A 25,782-nucleotide genomic window follows, 5' to 3' on the forward strand; every position below is an offset into this window, starting at 1 on the left:
AACGGAGACCTCCTAGTTCACGGATCAATGTTCAACTATTGAGCCACATGGGCCGGGCTCCTTTCTTTCTTTTTCTTTTTTCTTTATGTTTATATTGATTTAAGAGAGAGGAAGAGGGAGAAAGAGAGAGAAACATGGATCGGCTGCCTCCTGCATACCATTCATTAGGGACTGAGCCAGAAACCCTGGAATATGCCCTGATCAGGAATCGAACCAGCAACCTTTCAGTGCACAGGGTGGCTCTCAACCAACTGAGCCACACTGGCAAGGGCAATTATTCCTTTATTTCAATGTCTTGTCTCATATCAGCTAGTTGAAACAGATATTGGACAGTTAAGCCTTCTAATGCCAATATTAGAATTTTATAATCCAAACTCCCCAATCTCTGTTGTCCATCATTTACCCAACTATTAGCTGTTATTATCATTGCCCAACTTCTCTCCCCTACTCAACCCTAATTAGCTTGATTTCAGAAAATTCAAGATTTGGTGCCGGAAGCTTGCAGGGAAGAAACAACTGCACAGCATATGTTTCAAGGGACCTGGCATATATGGCATACTGTTCTTAATATGTTTGCTCCCCTTCTTGGCGCTATGTGTTTTAACCAAGGTCACCTCTCCGAGAAAGGTTGTTTCCCCAGATAGGGATTTTCCCCTTAAATTAGGGAGGGAATAAAACCCCTTAACTAAGTGCCAGGCGGGTAATCACTTTAACTATGAACAATCACCCTTAAGCTACATAATCTTTACTCCCTGGAATGGAGATAAGAAATGCCCTAACCTTTGGAATAGAAATTGATAGGATTAAAATCAACTGGTATAAATACAGATGTAACAAGACAACACACAGAACTTGGCTGGAGAACCTTGGCTAGAGAACCTGGCTATGATGATCGACTGAACGCTCCCTCTATGTCATTCCCTCCTTCTTCGCCGACTCCATCCACACCTTTGGGAACCCCTGGACCTGTTGGGGCTGGACCCCAACAATTTGGGATTAAATACATATTTTCATTCTGCCTTCTCATCCTTGTTACACAATATAGACACCATCTGGATTGCTTCTGAGGCAACCTCTAACTAGGGTTTAGGGAAGGCATAGGAAAAATATCCCACTCTGAGGTGTGGGACATAACTATTTATAAATTTTATAGGGACAGATTGCTACGCCGAGGCCCACCCCGGCGGCCCGGGTGAAGTTTAGGTGGTGGCTTCAGAGACGGCGGGCTTTCCGGTGGTTCCAGCTCAAGCATCATGACGGGGAAGAAGTCTTCCCAGGAGAACCGGCGCAAAAGGAGCGGCCCAGAGCCCAGCGAGCGCAGGAAGCGGAGGCTGCGAAGCACAGATTCGGCCTCCGGGGTGCCAGGCTCGGCGCCGCAGGAAGCCAAATATCTTTCACCAACTTTGGAAAAAGAATTATTCTTGGCAGAGCACAGTGATCTTGAAGAAGGTGGTCTGGACCTGACTGTGTCATTAAAACCAGTTAGTTTCTACCTATCAGACAAAAAAGAAATGCTTCAGCAGTGCTTCTGTATCATCGGAGAGAAGACGTTACAGAAAATGCTGCCTGACGTGTTAAAGAACTGTTCAGTAGAAGAAATTAAAAAATTATGCCAAGAACAGTTAGAACTCCTATCTGAAAAGAAAATATTGAAGATTCTTGAGGGTGACAATGGTATGGACTCTGATATGGAAGAGGCGGCAGATGATGGCTCGAAGAAGGGATCTGATTTAGTCAGTCAACAAGACATCTGTACAGATTCTTCTTCATCCCTGAAAGAGAACAAGCAACCTGAAGGTCTGGAATTAAAACAAGGCAAAGGGGATGATAGTGATGTTCTCAGTATACATGCAGATGCTTATGACAGCGACATAGAAGGCCCATGCAATGAAGAGGCCGCTGCTCCTGAGGTTGCAGAAAATACAGTCCAGAGTGAAGCTGGTCAGATAGATGATCTGGAGAAAGACATTGAGAAAAGTGTGAATGAGATTCTGGGACTGGCAGGGTCTAGCCCAAAGGAGCGCAAAGCAGCTACCCTAACTGTTCCTCCACCAGAAGATGTTCAGCTTTCTGCACAGCAGCTGGAGCTGCTAGAACTTGAGATGAGGGCAAGAGCCATTAAAGCCCTGATGAAAGCTGGTGATATAAAAAAGCCAGCCTAGTTATTTAATTTGAACCTGAATTTTAGGTGTGTTTGAACAAAGCCACATGATATGACTTTGTATCTGAAATTTATTTGGGTCTTACATGATATTTCTCATGTAACCCTTGTTAGATAAACTCAATCTAGACCTAAAATACCTATGGCTATTTTTGTTGATGTTACTTTTATATTATATATGTGTTATTGTTTTATGAGTTCATGACAAATATTGTTAGATAATTGGATACTTTGTTAGATAAGTATTTTAGCTTGTCTGCAGATTAATATCTGAAAAGCCATTAGCAGAGTCATGGTAATTTTTTTCTTAATTTTTAAATATTTTGGTACCAAGCCTAAAAGCTTAAGAAAAATTGACTAGGCATGTTGCTCTTAAGACCACCTATATTTTGCAATGAAATATTAAATTAGTGCTCCTAGATATGTTAACAATTTAAGAATTTTAGTTATGCTCATATGCACGTTGAAAATATGTATTATCTTGAAGATATATACCTTCTATGGTTGTGGATTTACTAGTAAAAACCGAGTAACATTTTTTACTGTAAGGCTTAGAGATCTGAAATGTCTGGAAAAACTTATTTAATAAAGAAAAAAAGGACTTAATGTAAGTCAGTTTTTAATAATGTAGAGTAGTTGCCCAGCTTTAGTTCCAATAGACAAGCCATTCTGACAGGTATTTGATTTTTATTGGACACTTTGTTGAAGTGTTTTTCTTCACTAAAAAGAGAACACGTTTTCATTTTCATTCCAAGCTATCGGGAAGAGGAGAATATTTTATCATAGAGATGTTCGTCTGTTGTTTTTGCTTGGAGATCTGATATGCTATAATTCCATGAATTAAAAATAATAGAGACTGTCATTCTGAAAAAAAAATTTTTATAGGGACATGGCTATTTGTGTAATATACACAAAGTCTCAACCACTGATGCTCAAATAAACCTTTATTATAATTAAAACCACCTACATATTGGCATCCTCGGTATTTCAGGTCAGAAGGGTGTGGCTAGTGTCAATTTATATGAAGAATGATTCAAGTTACTAATGCAACAACAATTATGTCTTATCTCATGAATGCTTATAACACCCCCATACTTTTTGGTAGAAAGTGTGGTGGCTTCTTTAAGGAAATACAATTTGTATATTTTATAAAACATTCTTCTGTCCTGACCAATCCAAAACCTCCAACCCAAAGAGCACAACTCAGTATAACCACAGGATTAATTCCAATATAGTGGCTTTTTTTTTTTTTACTATGATAAAATATATGTAACAAAAGAACCTAAAATTTACCATTTTAAAGTGTACAACTTGGTGGCATTAATTACATTCACATTATGCAACCATCATCACTATTTCCAAGATTTTTCATCACCCCAAATAGAAATCTGTACCCATTAAGCAATAAATCTTCATTCCCTCCTCTCTGTAACTTTTAATCTACTTTCTAGCTCTATGAATTTGCCCTTGTTCTAGATATTTTATGTAAGTGGAATAAACATTTTAAATTTTATCTTTTTGTGTCTGGCTTATTATTGCTTGATGTAATGTTTTCAAGATTCATCCATGTTGTAGCATGTATCAGAACTTCATTTTTTATGTAGTGGCTTAATTTGGTGTTTTAATTTCTTACATTATAATTGTTTGGAAGAGGAAAATTGAAGTAAATAAATTTACTTCATTCTGCCATCAAATAACTACTGCCTTACAACTCCCCTCACCTGGCAATCCATCTCAACTAACTAGACACGTAAATTCTCAAAATAGCCGACAAAGCAAGTTAACCCATATCCACAATAAGGAACTCAAGTATGTACTTTGCTTATCATCTGTCCTAGCCAGGGGTCCTCAAACTACGGCCCGCAGGCCACATGCAAATACAAATATTGTATTTGTTCCCGTTTTGCTTTTTTACTTCAAAATATGTGCAGTGTGCATAGGAATTTGTTCATAGGTTTTTTTAAAACTATAGTCTGGCCCTCCAATGGTCTGAGGGACAGTGAACTGGCCCCCTGTTTAAAAAGTTTGAGGACCCCTGGTCCTAGCATTAAAGAACTCTCCTCCCTTGGGTCCTTTCCTACCTCCAATAGCTTTTCATCTACATCCAAGTCAGATTCATGGAAAAGGAAGTTTGAAGACCTGAAAATCATGCCTACTCATTTTTCAAACACGTAAAGAGTTAAAATGTTGGCTCTTTTGAATTATAGATATTAGTGTGAAAAACCATACATTTACACACCTTTGCTCTCTTGCAAAGTTGCTGCATGATGTACAAGAATCACACTATTAAACTCAACAAACATAGAGAACATAGGAATTGTCATGAAGTATAAAATGACATATGCAAGGTGCATATGACAAGGTGTTATGGGAACACATAACATAAAATTATTAAAGGCCCTAACCGGTTTGGCTCAGTGGATAGAGCATCAGCCTGTGAACTCAAGGGTCTTGGGTTCGATTCTGGTCAAGGGCATGTACCTTGGTTGGGGGCACATCCCCAGTGGGGAGTGTGCAGGAGGCAGCTGATCAATGTTTCTCTCTCATCGATGTTTCTGGCTCTCTGTCTCTCTCCCTTCCTCTCTGTAAAAAGTCAATAAAATATTTTTTAAAATTATTAAAGAAGTCTTCACAAAGGTGGTTTTAGTCAAGTCTTGTAAAATAAGTAGATTTCCAGGCGTGTGTGATTAAAGATAGCCCCAAATTCTTTACCAACCCTCCTCCTAAGAGACAAATTCCCATTAACTTCTGTTTAAATCTAGGCTGGCCTTCGTGACTTGTTTAACCAATAACATCCGATCCTCCAAATGTGAAATGTTCTTAGAAAATGAACTGTGACTCATACATTCATTACAATAAATTTTATAAGACTGATTTTATTTTCAAATTTTTGGAAATTGTTTTAGAAAAAAAATGACAAGAACACATATAAAAACTTAAATCTTTCACAGAACTATGAACTCTCAGCAAAAAAAGGGACTTTTGAAGTGTTTGAGTTCCTCTCCTGGAATCACTTCTAAAATGTTCCTCCATTATGTGACTAGCCTCCTCAAATCTTTCCTAAGTTTGATGTATTTAATCTCATAAAAGTGACAAATAATTTTTAACCATTTAAAACAAAGGAAAGAGTAAAATGAGGGAGACGGGCCTCTTGTGTTATGTTATTAGAGAGAAGTCACATCCTTGAAGGAGCTTTGTAACTGCAGAACACAGGACAGGCTTCAAAAACAACAAAACATTCTGTGCACTTGCATTAATTAAATGTGAACAGCTGCTGTTATCTTCCTCTATAAAAAGTGGCAAGCCAGCTCTGGCCAGTGTAGTTCAGTTGGTTGGGCACCATCCTGTGCACCGAAAGGCTGCCGATTTGGTTCCCGGTCAGGGTACAGGTTGGGTCCTCATTGGTGTGTGCATGGAAGGCAACCAATAAATATTTCTCTTTCACATCAATTTTTCTTTCTCTTTCTCTCTCTCTCTCTCTCCCTCTCCATCCCTTATTCTCTCTAAAATTAATAAATATACATTTTTAAAAAGTGGTAAGCTATATGCATTCAAGTACATTTTTAATTGTGGTTCATATAGATTTACACTTGGGAAGAGGCTGAAACAAAAACAAAACCAGCTAACAGAGCTGTTAATAAAAAAAACTTATTATTGTGAGAAGCAATCAAATGAAAATCAATCTTAGATAACAAAACAAATTTCCAATCACATAAAGACATTTTATTTTTTTATTGAAATTTTCCACTCTCAGGAGTTCCAGGATATAATAAAGGAATACATAAAATAGAAAGAGTTTAAGTAAATGTGATTATTTGGTTCATTTCAGAAGGTCTACTGGTCCACCTGCCAGCCACACAAGTCTCTGAGTTCTCAACGAAGTGTGACCAGTTCTTCCGAAGAGGTAGGGTGAATGGCAACCGTGTTGTCAAAGTCGGCTTTTGTGGCTCCCATTTTGACTGCAACAGCAAACCCCTGCAGCATTTCATCACACCCAATTCCTTGCATATGGATCCCAACCACCTGGGAAACAAAAGAGAAAGATACCTACTATTTAAAAACCTCTAAAAAACTTACATCTCTAATGACACAGCCTCAGCATCCCTCCACAGCCCACCTCACACAGCCCTCCCTCGGGCTCTGGCCTCCCTCTCTCCCGAGCACTCACGCGTGCTCTTGCCTTTGCACAAATTGTTCACTGTCTGGACAATCTTCCCTCTCCTCTTTTAAGGGTTAAAGCCCATGTATTCTTTAAATAGCTATACTTCTTTCCCTACCAAGTTAAACTATCACTAAATGATCTCTCAGGACCAATAATTCTCCACCATGGTTCTATCACAACTGCAATGTTCTATTTTTTTTAAAAATATATTTTATTGATTTTTTACAGAGAGGAAGGGAGAGAGATAGAGAGTTAGAAACATCGATGAGAGAGAAACATTGATCAGCTGCCTCCTGCACATCTCCTACTGGGGATGTGCCCGCAACCCAGGTACATGCCCTTGACCAGAATCGAACCTGGGACCTTTCAGTCCGCAGGCCGACGCTCTATCCACTGAGCCAAACCGGTTTCAGCAATGTTCTATTTTTATTTGAGGACCGGACAGTTGCAGTCCATCTTATCCAGGTGAAGGGGCCCCTTTCTGCTTGCGTTCCCCACTCTATCCCTATGGCCAAGCACAAACACGACCCTTAGGAGGCACTCAGTCCATAATGTTGGATGACTGAATAAAGGACTATAAAGGGCCATTTGTTTCAACTCACCATTTCCAGTGAGGTTTCTCACTATATTTTCAAACTATGAGTTTAATGTTCACTTTCAGCAAATACTTTTAGGGTAACCAGTCCATTGAAAAACAAAGTTAGAGAACCTAACATTTAGCCACAAAAATATTTTGTTTAAAAAGAAATCAAGAATATACTTAATGTTACTGAATGGTACACTTAAAAATGGTTAAGATGGTAAATTTTTTTTTTTTTTAAGATGGTAAATTTTATGTTATGTGCTTTTTACAATAAAAAGTATATCTCAACTTAAAGCAAACAAAAAAATCCTAAATCATGTATTATATATGCACTGTAGAGAAGATTTTTAAATATTGTAATCTAAATTGAATTTATAACACCAGAGTTTCTGATGATGGCAGGAACTTCACATTATTCCTCTCCATATCTCAGTTCTTAGTCTTTTTTAAAAAAAAAATATTTTTATTGAGTTCAGAAAAGAAGGGAGAGAGAGATAGCTACATCAATGAGAGAGGATCATTGATTGGCTGCCTCCTGCACGCCACCTACTGGGGATCGAGCCCGAAACCCAGGCATGTGCCTTTGACTGGAATTGAACCTGGGACCTTTCATTCTGCAGGCCAACGCTCTATCTACTGAGCCAAACCAGCTAGGACCCAGTTCTTAGTCTTTATTAGACTGTTTGGTAATGTTTATCAAAAGAATGAATAATAAATGGTATGAAGAAATAACAGATATGAAGAGATAAGTGAGGGGCCCTGCTGACTGAACATCTGGAAAGCTTAGGCTACTGAGGCACATTCAAGGTTAAAAACAGCGACCTTCATTTTGCTGCCAACCCACTTCCTTTCTTCACTTCGGTCTGATTCTCTGCATTGCCAGTCCGCAGTGACCTTGACTTCTGTAAACCAGGGACCATGTTTTGTGACCACTGTCCCTTGTGGAGCCATGTTCCCAAAGCATATTGCTAAGTTGCATTTCAATATTTAATTTAATTTGTAGAAAGGTCCAATAGGCTGACCTAATACCAAAACAAAACCTACTTCAAAAATTCTGTTTTAAAAAAACCTGTTCAGCCCGGCCAGCGTGGCTCAGTGGTTGAATGTTGACCTATGAACCAGGAAGTCACGGTTCAATTCCTGGTCAAGGCACATGCCCAGGTGCGGGCTTGATTCCCAGTAGTGGGTGTGCAGGAAACAGCTGATCAATGATTCTCTCATCATTCATCTCTCTCTCTCTCTCTCTCTCTCTCTCTCTCCCCCCCCCCCCTTTCTCGCCCTCCTTCCTTCATCTCTGAAATCAATAAAAATATATTTTAAAAAACAACCTGTTCAAATTCAAACCAAAACCACAATAAGATACCACTCTGTATCCACTAGGATGGCTATAATAAAAATGATAATAACAAGCGTTGTCCAGGGTGTGGAGGAACTGGAACCCTCATACATGGCTGAGGGGAACGTAAAATGGCAGCCACTGTGGAAAACAGTTTGGTAGCTCCTCAAAAAGTTAAACCAAAAATAGATAATTTTTCTAACTAAACTTCCTCTACACCACTGATTGGTTATATTAAGTTTATCTTGCATTAAATTCTTACACTTAATATATCTGAGTTTCCTATCTATTCTGGCCTATTGGCCCGTGACGGAAGCCTTTTGTGGTTTTCAACCTTTCCCCTAATGTTGGAGGTGGAACCTTCTTTCTAAATAAAACATTATGAAGAACCTGAATATACAGACAGATAGATAAAAGTGGGTCCACACCAGCTGAATCAGAGAAGGCTTAATTACTTGGTCTCCTCCCTCCCCACCCCATCCTTGCCAACCTTAAAGTCACTCTTTAGCTTACTGGGTATTTCCCATACCTTCTCCTCTTTGTTAGCACAAATCATTTTCATCACACACTTTGTTTTCCTTTTGGTAACCGCATGATACATTGGGGTAAAGGTGGTTGAATAGGTCTTCACATTTTCTTTTCCATATTTAGAAATGGCCTCATCTACAATGTACAGGGAAAAAAAGCATGATCAAAAACTAAACAATTCCACTGACCCATCAAAGAGAGCAAGAAATACATAACCTCCATCCAATCATGAAGAAATGCCAAACAAAACCACGATGAGTGGTAGTCTACAAAATAAATGTTGATGTCGTGAAAGATAAAAGACAGGAACTTTGTCTCTCGGTTAAAGGAGACCAAAAAGGTATAAGAACTAAATGCAGGGTGTTATCCTCGACTGAATGCTGGACTTGAGAGAAAAAAAAAATGTTAAAAATGGCATGATTTGAGATAACTGGCTAAATCAGACTAAGGTCTAAAACTGAGGTAATATCATATGAATTTAAATGTTCTTGTTGAAAATTGCACTGTACTTCTGTAAGGGGATGACCTGCTCTTGGGAAACAGATACTGAAGTTGAAGTGTGTGTGTGTGGGAAGAAATTGATAAAGTAAAAATGTTAAGGGTATTAAAGAGTCCTCTATACTATTTTATCATTTTTCTTTATATTTGTAATTAGTTAAAAAAAAAAAACACACACAAAAAAAACCAAAGAGGTAGACAGGGTGGTGTGAGGAAAAGGAACTGTACTCTCAAAGTGGCAGTCGTCGGGGAGCAAACTGGAACTGTGACAAGAGGCTAACCAAAAGGCCTGTAAGCTGGGGGCTGAGGAGACTTAGTCAGCTGACAGACACCTAGTTTAAAGTTAAGGGTGGAAGGCAGGAAACCGTAAATGACCTTCCTTTTTAAATACCTACCTTCCGTGAGGCCCACTGTGCCAATAGGGGGGTGGCTGAAGACCACGGTGGGGATGTTGTCATAGTCTAATTTGGAATCTTCTTTGCATTCAAAAAGTCTGTGGGCAAGTTTTCGGCCAGCAGCGATGGCAACTGCAAAGGTATTTTAAAATCCGTGGTTAGTTTGTTGCTCATTCTAACACAGCAGGGCTGTTCTAACCATTTGCTCATCTGGCTTAACATGCTAGTTCTGACAAAGGTTTATACCAATGCTCATTATACTATCTAGTTTAGTATAATGAAGACATATCAATGCTTTAGTTAACAATTCAAAACCAGCAGCTTATTATGAAAAAAAAAAAAAGACAGATTTACAGGTTCCCAGTCATTTGATAGTCACCTACTTAATGAGGATATTAGTTTTGTGATACAATATTTAAAGAGCAAACTATATTTGTTTTGAGCATCTTCAGCTCTACTTTATAACCATATTCAATTCACACTAATATTTTAAAAATTCACATCTATTTTAAAAATTATTTATTTATTTATCTATCTACCAATCTATCTATTTATTCATTGATCTTTAGAGAGAGAGGAAGGGAGAGGGATAGGGAGTGGAACATCAATCAACTGCCTCCTACATGCACTCCACATGCCGGGGATCGAGCCGGCAACCTGGGCATGGAACCGACAACCATTTCCATCCTGAGGTAAGACCCAGGGCCATTTTGGAATGGCTGGTGAGGTCCCAGAGGGGGATGGAGTGAAAGTGGATGGAGTGGTGCTAATAGATAGAAGTGGGACAAAGAGCTTGAAAGGGTGCCAGATAGCTCAGGAAGCAGGTTGCGATACAGATTCAGAGGATGGGGTCAGTCTTGGTTGTATCAAGACTAAATAGTCATATGAGTGCCACCCTAAATTACTTCTTCCCAAAGTCAACCACACACAACCCAGATTCTCACTTTCAGCATTCTTCAGAGGATGACTGTTATCATCAATATAAAAATGTCAGTCTTCACTAAGCATTTTTGTTTATTTTAAACATATTTTTATTGATTTCAAAGAGGAAGGGAGAGGGAGAGAGAGATAGAAACATCAATGATGACAGAGAATCATTGATTGGCTGCCTCCTGCACACCCCACACTGGGGATCAAGCCCGCAACCCAGGCATGTGCTCTGACTTGGAATCGAACCATGACTTCCTGGTTCATAGGTCGATGCTCAACCACTGAGCCATGCTGGCTGGGCTTTTAAACCAAAAATGAGTATTATTCATAAAATGTCAGGCACCCAACCAACATCTATTTCAATACATTTTTTTAAAATCATTTTGATCATATAACATGTCATCCTATTGGCTTTGCTTAAGCTGATTTGACTGTGAACAGCAAAGCTGTTTTACACAAGACACAGAGCCTCCCTTACCCGAGAAAAGAAGAAACGTTACCTGGAGTAAGAAGAGCCTTTCCACACACATCCCCAACTGCGTAGATGCCTTTTACATTAGTATTCTGGAATTCATCTACGATGATGTGACCTTTGTCGTCAGTCTGAATCCCCTACAATTGTGAATGCACATCATGTAAACATTTGGTTTAACTACAAAAAAATGGCAGATCAAATCTCGGATCCACCTCATTTTAGGCACCGCTTTAGCCTGAATGTCTGAGAACCACAAGATGAAAAACATCTTTGCAAACCAGAGTGCTTCGTATCTTTTGCTTAATTTAAAAAGGAAATATTTTATCTAATTTTGAGGTATTTTAACGGGTTTTGATTTTGCAATGAACAACTCAATCGGCCAGGTAAAATGAAAAGGAATCATTCAACTAGCAGACATGTTACTTGCTCTCCCCATGGAGTCCCCTTAGGACAGTACTTTCCAACTTTCTCCCCTGCAGCACTCCTCCTGAAGTGTACTAGCTCGCACCTTAGAGGGGCTCGGCCCGAAGCGGTCATCAAAAGCAGAGCTGTTTGAAGCTTACCATTTTATCTTTAAAAATCCAAGCAAATGTTGTGTTCTACTCTAAGACATACTCCTGTTCCTTTTAAACAACCCCCTACCCCATATATTGAGTTAAATTTTTGCTCCCAAGATGTGTCATGCTCATCTTGTGGCTTTCTACACTCCAGGTGTACATACTCCCGTGTGAAAAATAGAACAGAAGTAGGAAGTAGGTAGCTCAGTGCTTAAGAGTGTATTGCCTTTGAAGCCACATAGAACTGATTTCAAATCTCAGCTTTGCAATGTACTAGCTAGGAGACCTTGTATAACCATCTATTTATGAACAAATATTTGAACTTCTAGTACAAATGAGGCATTAACCTAGTCACTGTGAAAACAGTGGTAACACAGACATTCTCCTGGCTCCATGGAGTTACGGCCATGAATTATTTTATTAACTCTGTGCTCCTGGTTTCCTCATCCTTACACTTCAAAGAGCTGGTGGCAATATTAAATTAGGTTAGTAACATGTGGACAAGACCTACACATAGGAATCATTCCATCTGCATTACAAATATAGATCTTAACATTGAATGGGATTGAAGACTTTGCCTTTTTTTTTTTTTTTAACTCAGCAAATAGAGTTGAAAACTGGACCTGCCAATGCCTATTGGCAGACAAAGGCAAACATCACTAGAAGGGTCAAAGGCTGAACGACCAGTCTTGTTAATATGAAAATAGTTTCAGTAAATTTCACTGAACAATAAGATTAAAAATAAGGAAAACGTCTCCCTGGATATTTTATTTTTTTATACCTTTTATAGAAATGAAAAAGGAATCTATATTATAACAGATATTAATATTAGAAGATAAAATATAAATATTACAAACTTCTCCAGAGGCTCCATCAAATGTATAAACCTCAAACACGTAAAATATCTATTATTACTAGAAGAGTAGTACAGCATCTCAAAAAAATCACCACCACCTCCAACAGCAGGTGATTAACATTTATTGAGTTCATACGATAAGCCGGAATCTCAGCTAATTACCTGGCAGGCACTTTCTCATTTATTCTTCTCTTCAACTCCATGAGGCAAGCACTATTATTATTCCCATATTTACATGAAGCAATTCAAACTTCAGAGTGATTATGCTGCTTGTTTAATAAGGCCATGCAACTGACAAGTAACAGAGCTAAGGTTCAAAATTGGGTCAAACTCTGAGACCCACGCCCCACGCTACTCCACTAGACTTTCCTTCAAAATTTAAAAGCGCAAATAAGAATGCTACTTATTACACTGGTAGATCAGCTTCACAGCTGTTTCCATCCCCAAGTGCCACAACGTCCAGACGGTTTATATACCCAGCCATCAGGATTAGCGCTGCAGACCACAGGGAATAATTACGGGGCCTTAAAGGGACAAGTATCACAGTAAAAAGGGAATCTGTAAGAAAGAGGCCAGTCAGGAAGCTGCTCGACAATCCAGATTAGAGGTGGCAGGGACCTGATCTAGGATGGTGACACTAAAAAGGATAATCTTTAAAGCAGCAGCATGGGGTTTGGGGACAAACTGATGCAAGGAACAAAGAGAAAAAAAATCCAATAGAACCCACCAAAATTTGGGGGATCTGGGTGGGTCGGGGAGAACACAGGCTACTCAGAGATTCAAGAATGCTTTGGGCAGCTTAAATCGGCTTACCAGTTTGTTTAAATTCAGGCCCTTGGAATTTGGGTCCCGCCCAATGGCCCAGAGGAGGCAGTCAACATCTGGAATCGTGGTCATGATGGGTTTCCTACCAGGAACTGAAGTAACCATGGAGACCTCCAAGCCCGAGGAAGTCTTTTTAATTTCCTTGACCTATTGGCAAATAAATGTGTTACTTGTAGGGGAGGGAGGAAGGAAAGCAACGAGGAAATGAAAATACTTAACATTAAAAAAAACCCAACTGAATCCTACACGTGAATGTCACGTGCTGACACAGTTATTTCTGGTCCAAGGCCACCAACACCAGAACTCCCAGGACCCAAGACTGTTTCTCAGTTGCCCCAAATCATCTAGCCAACAGCCAGAAATGTCAGTTCATGTCACTCTCCTAATGCTTCAGCTTAAAAACAGAGTATCCTAAACTGTACCTTTAAAAACTGTGACAAGATTTAAACTCATAAATCTAAGCACAGATTTATGCAACTGGAGTATGGGGAAGAGGAAATGGACTATAGCAGCATCACTAAGAAACTTCATACTCTACAATCACTGCTCCTTCCTGGACATTCAGAAGCAGAATTGAGGGGGGGAGGGAGGGCGGTAAGAATCAGGTCAGGAGAGCAGAGGCCTTGCACAGTTTAGTGAAGGTTTCAGATGATGCTGATGTTGATCCCACCACAAATCTAGCACTTTCACATTCACAAAGCATAGTCCCATTTATTATTTTACTTGATGTGGCCTATGGTGAAAGGGTGAAACTATGGGGAAAATAATCACTTTTACAAGCCTAATGCTCCAGGAAAATTCTGAAATTTAGGTGATTCCCTGAGAAGTAAAGCACTTTGTAATTCTTTCCATCTGCAAAATCCAAAAAGGTGTGCTTTAAAAATAGATTCCACAATAATATTTCCTGAAAAATAAATATAAACCTGAAAAATAAGGATGTTCAGTAAGGCATCTAAGCATAAAGAATTAGTTTTAGTTCTAACTGAACTAAATTCAACAACCAGATTTCTAATATTTTATACCTTGGCTTCATTAATACATTAATGAGAAATATAGCGTTTTAGAATAAAGAAAAGAATGGGTAGTACTCTAGAAATTGACTAGAAGGAATCAATTGACTGGGGTACACAAGAGTTTCTATTATAAAACTAATGGGGTGAAGCCAAAAGCACAGAGTGTGATTCATGACAGACGACTAAAGGCTGTAAGCGTGCCCTGCTGGGTCATACCTGCGAGTGCTTCAGGACCTCTATGCCAGCATTCTCCAGCTCTTCCGTGCAGTTGGAACTGATTATTGAATCAAAACTTCTAAGTACCTGTATACAAATAGAGGCAGCAGAGGGATGGCGGTAGGAAAGGAAAAAACTTGATTAAAGTTTATGCTACAAATTTGGGAGGGAAATTTCAATATCATCCCCCCTCTTATCTCCTTCTTTGTTTGTTTGTTTGTTTGTTTTGTTCTGTTGATGCTCACCCAAGGATATATATTTTTCCCATTGATTTTTAGAGAGTGAAAAGGAAGGAGGGAGGGTGGGGAGAGAGGATCATCGAAGTGAGAGAGACACATCGATTAATTGCCTCTTCATATTCTCAGAACCAAAGCTCATTAATCTCCCTCCCATATCTATGGAAGCACTTTATTTTTTCTTAATTGAGTTCAGAATATCAAGTTGAGGTGGGAAGATCAGGGAACTGGTAAGTTATACCTTCGGAGGCATTTACATAATTCTTTAACATTGCTGTTATAACAATATTCTCACAGCAATCATTCACTTAGTCTTTGTCAGAATGCTATCATTCGTTTAAATTAGTAGACATGCAGTGAGTGTCTATTTTTGGGATTTACTCTAAAAGGTGCTAGGAGGATATAAATATGGCTATGGACACCCTCTTCCTTTTCCAGTGGAGGAGAAAGACATGCAACTCTTGCAAGCTAACCTGAGGCCAACACTGTAAGTCATTCATTCTATCAACACATGTTTATTAAGCTCTACTATGTGGAAAATATAAAATATCAGAATAAAAGACAGACTAAGAATTAACTTAAAGGATGTACAGATTACAGATAAGGTAGTTTATAAAAGATAGAAATTATACAGAAGAAAACAGGGAAGGTTTCATCCTTAAGTAGAAAAGTCCATATAAAGATAAGGAGATGGGACCAGGTTACAGATGGAGAATAGCACACAGGCAGGTTTGAACAAAAGAAATCTGAAGAAACGAAGTGGGAAATAGACTAGAGAGGGTTCAACTCCTTCTGGAAAACAGGGGGTAGGTCTGATGAGACTGCTTTTATGAGGGCTCAGTCTATACGCTGAGAGATGCTCAAATCTGAAAAATCACAACAGTAGGTCAATATGCCAGGAAATATATTTATGGAGGACTTGGTGGTGATGGTGATAATGACAGAGAGGACAATGATGACCTTGGTGACAGGATGATAGGAGTGGTGGAAGAGGAAAAGGATACTCAGTGGGAAAGGCAGATTTTGGGGGGGAAAAATGAAAAACCCACATTTTCTTACACATTATTGGTGAAAGTCTATCCTATTTCTTCTTAAGGTATGTATGCAGCCTCAAAGATGGTATTCGTCACAGGGGAGATCATGGAATTGATAATGCAGTAGATTTAATAGTCAGCTAAACTAATTAAAGGAGGCAATGAATCTAATGAGATGTGACCAAGCCTCTTTCTTTTTTTTTTTTTTAATATATTTTATTGATTTTTTACAGAGAGGAAGGGAGAGAGATAGAGAGTTAGAAACATCGATGAGAGAGAAACACCGATCAGCTGCCTCCTGCACATCCCCCACTGGGGATGTGCCCGCATCCCAGGTACATGCCCTTGACCGGAATCGAACCTGGGACCTTTCAGTCCGCAGGCCGACGCTCTATCCACTGAGCCAAACCGGCTTTGGCTGACCAAGCCTCTTTCAAACAAAAGAAGACACAATGAAAGACAAGTAAGACTGGTAACAAGAAAACAACCTAAGGTAAGTAATTAACCTGTAGAACCCGGTGACACTGGATAAATAAATGGATAGTATTAATTTAAGCAGAACTGTAAGATTTTAAAAGCATTTATCACTTACATTAATAAGCTTTAGTATCTAATATCCCCAGAATTAAGCATTATTATCATTTGTTAATTTTCACTTAAGATGCTGAAATAGCTAACCTTTGTTTGCCCTTATGTAGTTCCATGACTATGAGAATCACACAGCCTTGAGCTAATTAGGAGCCACGTGAATTCTATAGTATAACATCATTGAAATAGGAAATAGAATTGACATAATAATCTACATTTTTGCTACCAGGATTTTTGCTTTTTCCCCAAAATTCTCAATATTACTTCCAGTTGGATTTCAATGTTCTTATGGGGCCTCCATGACTGCCCTAGGGAGGTTATTCTTTTAAATAATAGTTGTTACTGTCTAGCGACCTTCTCTTCTCATAGGATCCTCTTTCTTTCTCTAGATATGTCTTTGTGATAATACATATGCAACATACCCTAGGCAGGGTAAAGGTGGCGGGGGGGAGGTCATGAGTTATTATAGGCTACTTCTAGAATAGAGTTATACTGGGACAGGGAGGAAAGGAGAAAGAGTCTGAGGCATTGGAGATGGGAGAGGGGAAGAAGCCCAAGTAGACGTGGCTCTTGGCAAACAAGCCACTTTTCCAAATGCAGGAGATTAACCACCCTGCTGACAGACTGCTGCAGTTTATTCGCTTATTTATGTATTAAATTCAGGCTAGCTATCCCTCTGCCTTCCTCCTTCCTCCCAATTTGCTGGATGCATTCCAGCAATGAAAAATACAACATGACCTATGAAAAACATTCAGGACGTAAATCTCCCGGGGCTTAATTATATGACAAGCATCAAAGCCAAAGAGGACGTTCCTCTGAGTACACATTGACCAGCACGGTCAGCTTCCCTCATCTCCCTCCATTTGCTCAAATAACCAAGAATTTGAATCATAGCATCTAAGTGGTCTAGAATCTGATAAATCCTATTCCAAAGGCAACAAATGACTTGCCCAAGGCACACACTTGTTAGGGGCAGGCAGATTCTTGGGCCAACCTTCCTATTACTGCCCCACACCATGCCTCTGGAAACTCCAATACTGCGCCACAACCCAGTGATGCTAAGCCACACGTAATCAAAAAATAGACAAAGCAGCACTTTATCCCCAGTGACAAACAGGGAGGCAGCATTTTAGCAGAAAAAATACTGGCCTGGGCTTCTGAGACCTTAGTTGACTGTCAGTTTTGATATTAATTAGTACTCACAAAACCTCTCTTGGCCTTAGAATGAGGTTAGGGCAAATGACCTATGAGCTTCCTTTATTATTATTTGTTGTGTCTTGTAAAAAAAAAAAAAGCATAACATTAAATTTACCAACACAACCATTTGTAAGCATACAGTTCCAGAGTGTTAAATATATTCCTATTGCTGTGCTGATCTCCAGAGCTTTTTTTCTCTTGAAAAACTGAAACTCTATAGCTATTAAACAATACTCTCCATTTCCTCCTCCCTGCAGCTCCCTGACAACCACCCCCATTCTACTTTCTGTGTCTGTGAGTCTGACTACTCTAGATACCCTCACAGAAGTGAAATAATATAGTATTTGTCTTTTTGTGTCTGATTTATTTCATTTAGCATGCTCCCAAGGCTCATCCACATTGTAACACGTCAGAATGCCATTCCTTTTTAAGGCTGAATAATATTCCATTATATGTATACTAGAGGCCCAGTGCACAAAATTCGTGCGTGGGGGCGGTGGGGGGAGGGGGGGTCCCTCAGCCTGGCCTGCACCCTCTCCAATCCAGGACCCCTCGGAGGATAACCAGCAGTCGGATACCCCTCTCACAATCCAAGAACACTGACTCCTAACCGCTCATCTGCCTGCCTGCCTGATCACCCCTAACCCCTCTGCCTGCCTGACCGCCCCTAACAGCTCTCTCCTGATAGCTTGATTGGCCCTAACCACTCTGCCTGCCTGCCTGATCACCCCTAACCACTCTCCCCTGCTGGCCTGATCACCCCTAACTGCTCTGCCTGCCTGCCTGATTGCCCCTAATCGCCTCTGCCTCGGCCCTGCCACTGTGGCTTTGTCCGGAAGGACATCCGGTCTATCTGGTCTAATTAGCATATTACCCTTTTATTAGTATAGATACCACTTTGTATTTATCCATTCATCCACCAATGGACACTTGGGTTGCTTCCACCTCTTGGCTATTGCAAATAATGCTGCCATGAATATCTGCGTGTAAGTATTTTTGATATTTTTCCTTTTAATGCAAAGAACTTAGTTGACTGTTAAAAATCCAATAGTACCTGATCGTATAAAACTGGTTTCCAGAATAAGAAATTAAACTGATCCTGTGTGTTTCCTTCTGAAGGCATTTGATACTATCTAGGACATCATGATAAAAATACCAGCCAGTTTGATAGAATTGAAATCATTATCAACCAGCAGCGGGGAGCTGGGAAGGACATAAGGCCTAATTCAAACGGCTTCTGTGCAGCCCCACATGGAACAAAGCAGCCAATCTCCATAGGCTTTGCACCCTAGTTTTTAATGACAACATAAGAGAAAATTCTCACTGTAGGTTTTGTAAAAGGTTAACATCAAGGAAGGAGAAGGTAAAAGGATGGAACTTACCTTATCGTGTCGTATCATGAGTGATGTCTTGGAACCCAGGGCAGAGAGGATCCCTGCTATCTCCACGGCGATGTATCCTGCACCGACAATGACGCTGCGGCTGAAGTGAAAGCACAGGATCGAGATTTTAAAATAAACTTGTTTTTGAACAATTTTAGATTTACAGAAAAGTTGAAAAGCTAGTACAAAGATGTCCTGTATACTTCTGCCCAGTTTTTCTCAAAACTGATATCTTCCGCAACCATGGTACAGTTGTCAAAACTAAGAAATTGACATTGGTACAATTTGAATGAATTCATTTAAATTCATTTATTGCTAGCAATGCAAGTTTAAGAAATGATTTTAAAATGTTTAATGCAAAACAAAAAAAATAAAGTAAAATGTTTAATGCACATTTATATAATCAAATGTCTCTGAGAGGGAGTCTAGGTTGAATTATATCATCCAACAAACAAGACGAGTCATGACCATACGTGTCACATCATTCAACCCTAAAACCAAACAGCACAGGGTGGATCACGAGGGGGAAAAGGCTGCTCTGTAACACGTTTCCATGCTCCACAGACAGCAAGTCTAAAGAGGCTGTTTGCTTGTCTCAAAGTCAAAAGACTGCCTGGTCTGCATATCTCAACAGGACAGCTTCACTGCAGCGTGGAACTGCAAAGAAACCCTCTGGTCCCACGTTAACTGTGGCTCCAGGTGAATTAAGGTAAAGGTGTGGGCATGACTTGTTCGTCACTCCCGCCCCCCTCCGCGAAGGCCTTTATAAAAGCACAGGATTAAGACCTCAAACTGGATTGGCAGCACCCGCTCTGGGAGCAGCAGAGTTGAGCTGCTGACTCCGGAGTGGGTGTTACTTGGAAGGAGATAAAGTCCCTGCACTAAAGGGTCCCTTCTCTGGTGCCCGAGTGTTGCCTCTTTTCATGAGTGAAGGGAGGATCCCTCTAACTTAGAAAGTCTGCCACTGGGGGCTTCTGCAAATTAGAAAAAATATCTTCCTCATTATATTTTTCCTCTCTGTGTATCTGAACCCATGACAGACATTTACTAAGGTTATTTGGGCAAACACATAGAAAGCTCGATTTCGGAAAATCTATTTTCTTGAGACTGACAGAGCCTTTGTTTGTGCACCAGCTGCTCTGAACATCAGAAGCAGGTATTTGAGACACATTAGTGATTGATGCTGTATCAAGCTGATGCCAGAAGGTAGTTTCAGGGCTTTACTATCCTTCAGAACCATCCTGTGTTTGACTCTGGTTCTTAAATTTCTGCAATGGATTCTGACCAAAGGCAGGAAAGACCTGAGTTACTTAATGATGGGTACGAGTGAATGAGATACCCAAGGTCATAAAAAGAGAAGATAGGAGAACAGAACCAGGAAAGCCTGCGTTTAAGGTTGGGGGTGGAGGGGGAGAGTGTCAGAGGAGAGCCTGAGGGAGCATGAACACCGAGGTCAGGAAGGACACCAGCTTACCCAGGCAATTCTTCCAGCTGAAAGAATCCATCACTGGTTATTCCCAAGCTGGCACCTAGGAAAGTGAAATATGGATCACACAGACTGAGCCTTCTCTTGGAAAATAATCACAACATCTTACACAAGAACCGATATTTTCTTAGCCATCATGCTCTCTGTTTTGACAAGTTTTTAAAAGTCCTCATTTGGGAAGCTGCCAACCAAGTCTTATCCTGGTAGAATGTTTTCCCTCCCTCTAGAAATAAGAGCAGTGATGACCAAATAACTACGAAATTTCTCTGTGAAACAAACATTTGCTCAGCTCTTAAGAGTAGACTCCGCTGGCTCTGATTCACTTTCCCACCCTCCGATCAACTCCCCCCCTGGCTGTTATTCACAAGCATTTGCCTCTGGGAGACTCACCCGGGACCTGGCTCTCCTGTGGATGCGAGGGCACGCCACCTGTTGCAATCAGGATGTGAGGAGCAGTGTACTTTTCCCCACCGACCTCTACTGTGGGCCTGGGGTCACCGGTGAACGCTGCGTAGCCACTGATGATTTCTATTTGGGCCTGGAGAGGAACCGTGACATGAAAATGTTCGCAAACTAAAACAAAAACATCTGCTTGCCCTTATCAGAGCTTTCCCTTTCTCCACTGAGGATTCTGAATTTGGGTTTGCTGAGGCCAAGACAACTCTCAATGTTCGAGTTTCTATAGAACTTCTGTTTAACTGATACTTAGGTAAGGGGATTGCCATTCGATGCTGGAAATGTACAAGTAAGAAGAAATAAAGGTGCTGTTTTTGGCCAGAGACCAAAAAGAACATGCAAGTCACCCCCACAAGGAAAAAGATATTTTTGTCTCCAAAACTTGAGGGGGAAAGTCTCACTTGCAATGGAAACACCATGAAGAACGATGTTGTCGGAGGAGGAACAGAGGGCTAAGAGAGAAAAAAGGATAGAGGCAAAGGGAGCAGAGGCAAAAGAGAAATACTCAGGCCGAGGCAGGAAAATGCGATGTTTCAGGTTTTCTTAAACAAAATGGGGAGAATACCACCAATTTACATGACAATGAAGGTCCAGGCTAGAGATGCTGAGAACGCAAACCCCCACTTGCTCATACTGTGCCAGGGCCTCCATTTGGGGATTGGAGATTGCCAGCAAGCTTCTGCCAGCTATGATGCATGTACTGGCATGCAAACGTGGGCAGCTTACAAGGATAATGGCATTATGCAAACAGGATTACAGAACAGAATGTTGGAACATTTTAGAACATGCTTGGTTCTGATTGAGTTATTGCCTCTTTTGCAATCACCCCCCCAGGCCTGCTCTGCACGTGCCCTGCTTAATCAGGATGAATCAAGATCAATGCCAAAAGCCACAAGCCTCCACAAAATCCTTCCTACAGGAGGTAATAATTTCTTAGGGGGTGTTAGCCAAAAAGGGGTATGCATCAAGTGGCAATAATCTAGACCAGTGATGGCGAACCTATGACACGTGTGTCAGAGGTGACACGCGAACTCATTTTTTTGGTTGATTTTTCTTTGTTAAATGGCATTTAAATATATAAAACAAATATCAAAAATATAAGTCTTTGTTTTACTCTGGTTGCAAATATCAAAAAATTTCTATATGTGACACGGCACCAGAGTTAAGTTAGGGTTTTTCAAAATGCTGACATGCCGAGCTCAAAAGGTTCGCCATCACTGGTCTAGACAATAGTTTGGAGGAAGAACTGATGAAATTTTTACTTTCATTTCCTAGGGTGTTTGACAGAAAGTTTCCTTTCCTATTCAGAATTCCTTTCCCATAACGTCAGGGTAAGTTATACAGCACACCAAGATTTGTGAGTATTAAAACATGCTGTTTCTTGAGTGATTTTTCTATCACTTTTGCACTTTAGCTAGCTCCACTTTTCAATAAAATCTGATGTCAGTGTTTTAGCGTAACAACTGCTATCTCAACTCATGTCTAATAGACTGAAAATGTCTTGTCATCAGTGCCTAGGGGACTGAAAGCCCCAAATATTTTCCCCTTGAATTGGGGATTAAGGTCAGAAAATATCATCATCCAAAAAGAAACCCAATGAATGATATGAATCAATATAAAAATGTCTGAGGTTAGCCATCTGTAGAAGTAACTCACACTAAAATTGGCTTATCAACAATCTGCTAATGAGATTATAGTGGCCCAAATATCATCAAGAATCTTCTGATCTAGCCTGGCCCGTGTGGCTCAGCAGTTGAGCGTTGACCCAAGAACCAAGAGATTTGGCGTCAGGGCACATGCCTTTGTTGTGGGCTCAATCCATCAGTAGGGGGTGTGCAGGAGGCAGCCGATCGATGATGTTCCTCTCTCATTGATGTTTCTATCTCTCTATCTTTCTCCCTTCCTCTCACTCTAAAAATCAATTAAAAACATATTTTTTAAAAAAGAATCCTCTGGTCTAAATATAACCTCAGTTACATTCAAATCTTAGAAACTGCAAAGTGAGGGCAAAAAGGCAAATGAAGGGTGATGAGATATATGCCGTCAAGAAAGAGTCGATGATGCAAAATTTGTCAATGTCCCTGACACAGTCCCAGTGGGAGAGGTATGATATCTAAGCACTAAGACGGGAAAAGCCTCAGGATAGCCAAGGACAACAGGTATTTGCTAAAGGCAAACCCGTCTTTGCCCAATTTCCTTGATGAGACTTCATTCACAGAAAAAGAAACCTTCTGAACCATACCTTGGACTACTGAGTAGATTTAGCCACCAAGAATGAGGATGCTCTGAGCAAATAACAATAGCACGTTTCCGTCCACATCATGCTCCTGATTTTAATTAATAAACTGGCATATTCAGTCTCTTATGGGCTTGGCTTCTGGAACAAACTGGAGAGCCAGGTCTACTCGAGATACAGCCATCAGGTGAGACCTGGTCTCCCAACTTTGACACACCTCTCTGTAGAAAAAAAAGCCTACCCAGTGAGAGGCTTTCTCTGACAGGTCAACCTCAGAATCGTTAATCATAAGAGAAGTAGCAGAAACAATGAGAGAGACGGGCAATGGCTATGCTTTAGTCTGGCCGGTCCTGTTAGCATACACAAGCAACAAACAGCAACTTCTCAAAGTTCCCAGCCCAGCTACTCACCTTGGTTAGATTATTTTGATAGATGGTGTTCAGGCGGCTCACATAGGCATCCCGTTTTTCCTTTATCACCCTGCAGTGAAACCTGAGTCAGTGCTGAGAAAGAGGATTCTCCTCCTTCAGTTAGTAACTAGGGCATCTGTCCCTGAATCACACACCCTCAGCACAAACCCATGAGTCAATGTCTCTAAAGACAGCCACCCCTCCCTGTGTCCATCTGCTGTCCCATATGTGGAGAACCCCTATTCTACTCCGTGGAGAATGTTCAGTTGGCATCCACGGTATATAGGTAACATTTTTCTTTGCACAGAAGACAAAGATAGCTACTTTGGCACAGTACCTAGTATGGTAGCAATAAGAGCTTATTGGAACTAAACGGTCGACTGCATCTAAGGGAATAATCTTCAAATCACACTTGCCACTCAATATCTGTTAAATGAATGAATTTGCTAAAAATTTTTAAAAATTTGATGGCTTGACTTAATACATGAATTTGGCAATGTAGCAGGATACAAAATTAACCCCAAGAAATCTGAGGCATTTCTATACACCAATAGTGAACTTTCAGAAAGGGAGATCAGAAAAACAATCCCATTTACCATCGCACCAAAAAAATTAAGATACCTAGGAATAAACTTAACTAAAGAGGTTAAAAACCTCTACTCAGAAAACTACAGGACGTTGAAAAAAGAGATAGAGGAAGACATAAACAGATGGAAGAACATACCATGTTCTTGGATTGGTAGAATCAACATCATTAAAATGTCCATACTACCCAAAGCAATCTATACATTCAACGCACTTCCCATTAAAATACCAATGGCCTTCTTCACAGATCTAGAACGAACTCTCCAAAAATTCATCTGGAATAAAAAAAGACCCAGAATAGCTGCAACGATCCTGAGAAAGAACAAAGTAGGTGGGATCTCAATGCCAGATATCAAGCTGTATTACAAAGCCACTGTTCTCAAAACTGCCTGGTACTGGCACAAGAACAGGCATATAGATCAGTGGAATAGAATAGAGAGTCCAGAAATTAGCCCGAACCAATATGCTCAATTAATTTTTGACAAAGGAGGCATGAACATACAATGGAGCCAAGATAGTCTCTTCAATAAATGGTGTTGGGAAAATTGGACAGACATATGCAAGAAAATGAAACTAGACCACCAACTTACACCATACACAAGAATAAACTCAAAATGGATAAAGGACTTAAATGTACGACAGGAAACCATAAAAATTCTAGAAGAATACAAAGGCAGCAAAATCTCAGACATATGCCAAAACAATTTCTTCACTGATACAGCTCCTAGGGCAGTTGAAACTAAAGAGAAACTGAACAAATGGGACTACATCAAAATAAAAAGCTTCTGCACAGCAAAAGAAACCATCAACAAAACAACAAGAAAACCCACCTCGTGGGAAAACATATTTGCCAACGTCATATCTGATAAGGGCTTAATCTCCAAAATTTATAGGGAACTCATACAACTTAACAAAAAGAAGATAAACAATCCAATCAAAAAATGGGCAAAGGATCTAAATAGACACCTTTCAAAAGAGGACATTCAGAAAGCCAAGAGACATATGAAAACATGCTCAAAGTCACTAATCATCCGAGAGATGCAAATCAAAACAACAATGAGGTACCATCTCACACCTGTCAGAATGGCCATCATCAACAAATCAACAAACGACAAGTGCTGGAGAGGATGTGGAGAAAAAGGAACACTTGTGCACTGCTGGTGGGAATGCAGACTGGTGCAGCCACTATGGAAGGCAGTATGGAGGTTCCTCAAAAAATTGGAAATGGAACTCCCATTTGACCCTGTGATCCCACTCCTAGGAATATATCCCAAGAAACCAGAAACACCAATCAGAAAGGATATATGCACCCAGATGTTCATAGCAGCACAATTCACCATAGCTAAGATCTGGAAACAGCCTAAGTGCCCATCAGTAGATGAATGGATTAGAAAGCTGTGGTACATCTACACGATGGAATACTATGCTGCTGTTAAAAAGAAGGAACTCCTACCATTTGCAACATCATGGATGGAACTGGAGAGCATTATGCTAAGTGAAACAAGCCAGTCAATGAAGGAAAAATACCACATGATCTCACTCATTCATGGATAATAAAGACCATTACAAACTTTTGAACAATAATAGATACAGAGGCAGAGCTGCCTCAAACTGATTGTCAAACTGCAGTGGGAAGG

The 25,782-nt window shown here is 40.2% G+C and overlaps 2 protein-coding genes across 2 annotated transcripts in view; one reads left to right on the forward strand and one right to left on the reverse strand.

Moving 5' to 3' along the window:
• Positions 1-1,420: 1,420 nt before the first annotated feature.
• LOC139004868 (caspase activity and apoptosis inhibitor 1) lies at positions 1,421-2,162 on the forward strand. The gene has a single exon (XM_070407382.1). The coding sequence runs from the start codon at positions 1,512-1,514 to the stop codon at positions 2,160-2,162; it is 651 nt and encodes a 216-aa protein (XP_070263483.1). The 5' UTR covers positions 1,421-1,511.
• A 3,700-nt stretch (positions 2,163-5,862) lies between these two features.
• GSR (glutathione-disulfide reductase) overlaps positions 5,863-25,782 on the reverse strand; it is a 37,746-nt gene continuing 17,826 nt past the window's right edge. The window contains exons 4-13 of the mRNA XM_070408348.1: positions 23,561-23,630; positions 20,849-20,996; positions 20,447-20,501; positions 18,973-19,072; positions 14,536-14,622; positions 13,295-13,453; positions 11,094-11,205; positions 9,664-9,795; positions 8,772-8,905; positions 5,863-6,184 (exon numbers count right to left, since the gene is read on the reverse strand). Of these exons, the coding sequence (XP_070264449.1) occupies positions 6,035-6,184; positions 8,772-8,905; positions 9,664-9,795; positions 11,094-11,205; positions 13,295-13,453; positions 14,536-14,622; positions 18,973-19,072; positions 20,447-20,501; positions 20,849-20,996; positions 23,561-23,630 (1,147 nt within the window). The 3' untranslated portion in view covers positions 5,863-6,034. The remainder of the gene's footprint in view (positions 6,185-8,771; positions 8,906-9,663; positions 9,796-11,093; positions 11,206-13,294; positions 13,454-14,535; positions 14,623-18,972; positions 19,073-20,446; positions 20,502-20,848; positions 20,997-23,560; positions 23,631-25,782) is intronic.

This window comes from Myotis yumanensis, unplaced genomic scaffold (genome assembly GCF_028538775.1).
Source record: "Myotis yumanensis isolate MYYU_CA2020_CCGP unplaced genomic scaffold, mMyoYum1.0.hap1 SCAF_3, whole genome shotgun sequence".
NCBI lineage: Eukaryota > Metazoa > Chordata > Mammalia > Chiroptera > Vespertilionidae > Myotis > Myotis yumanensis.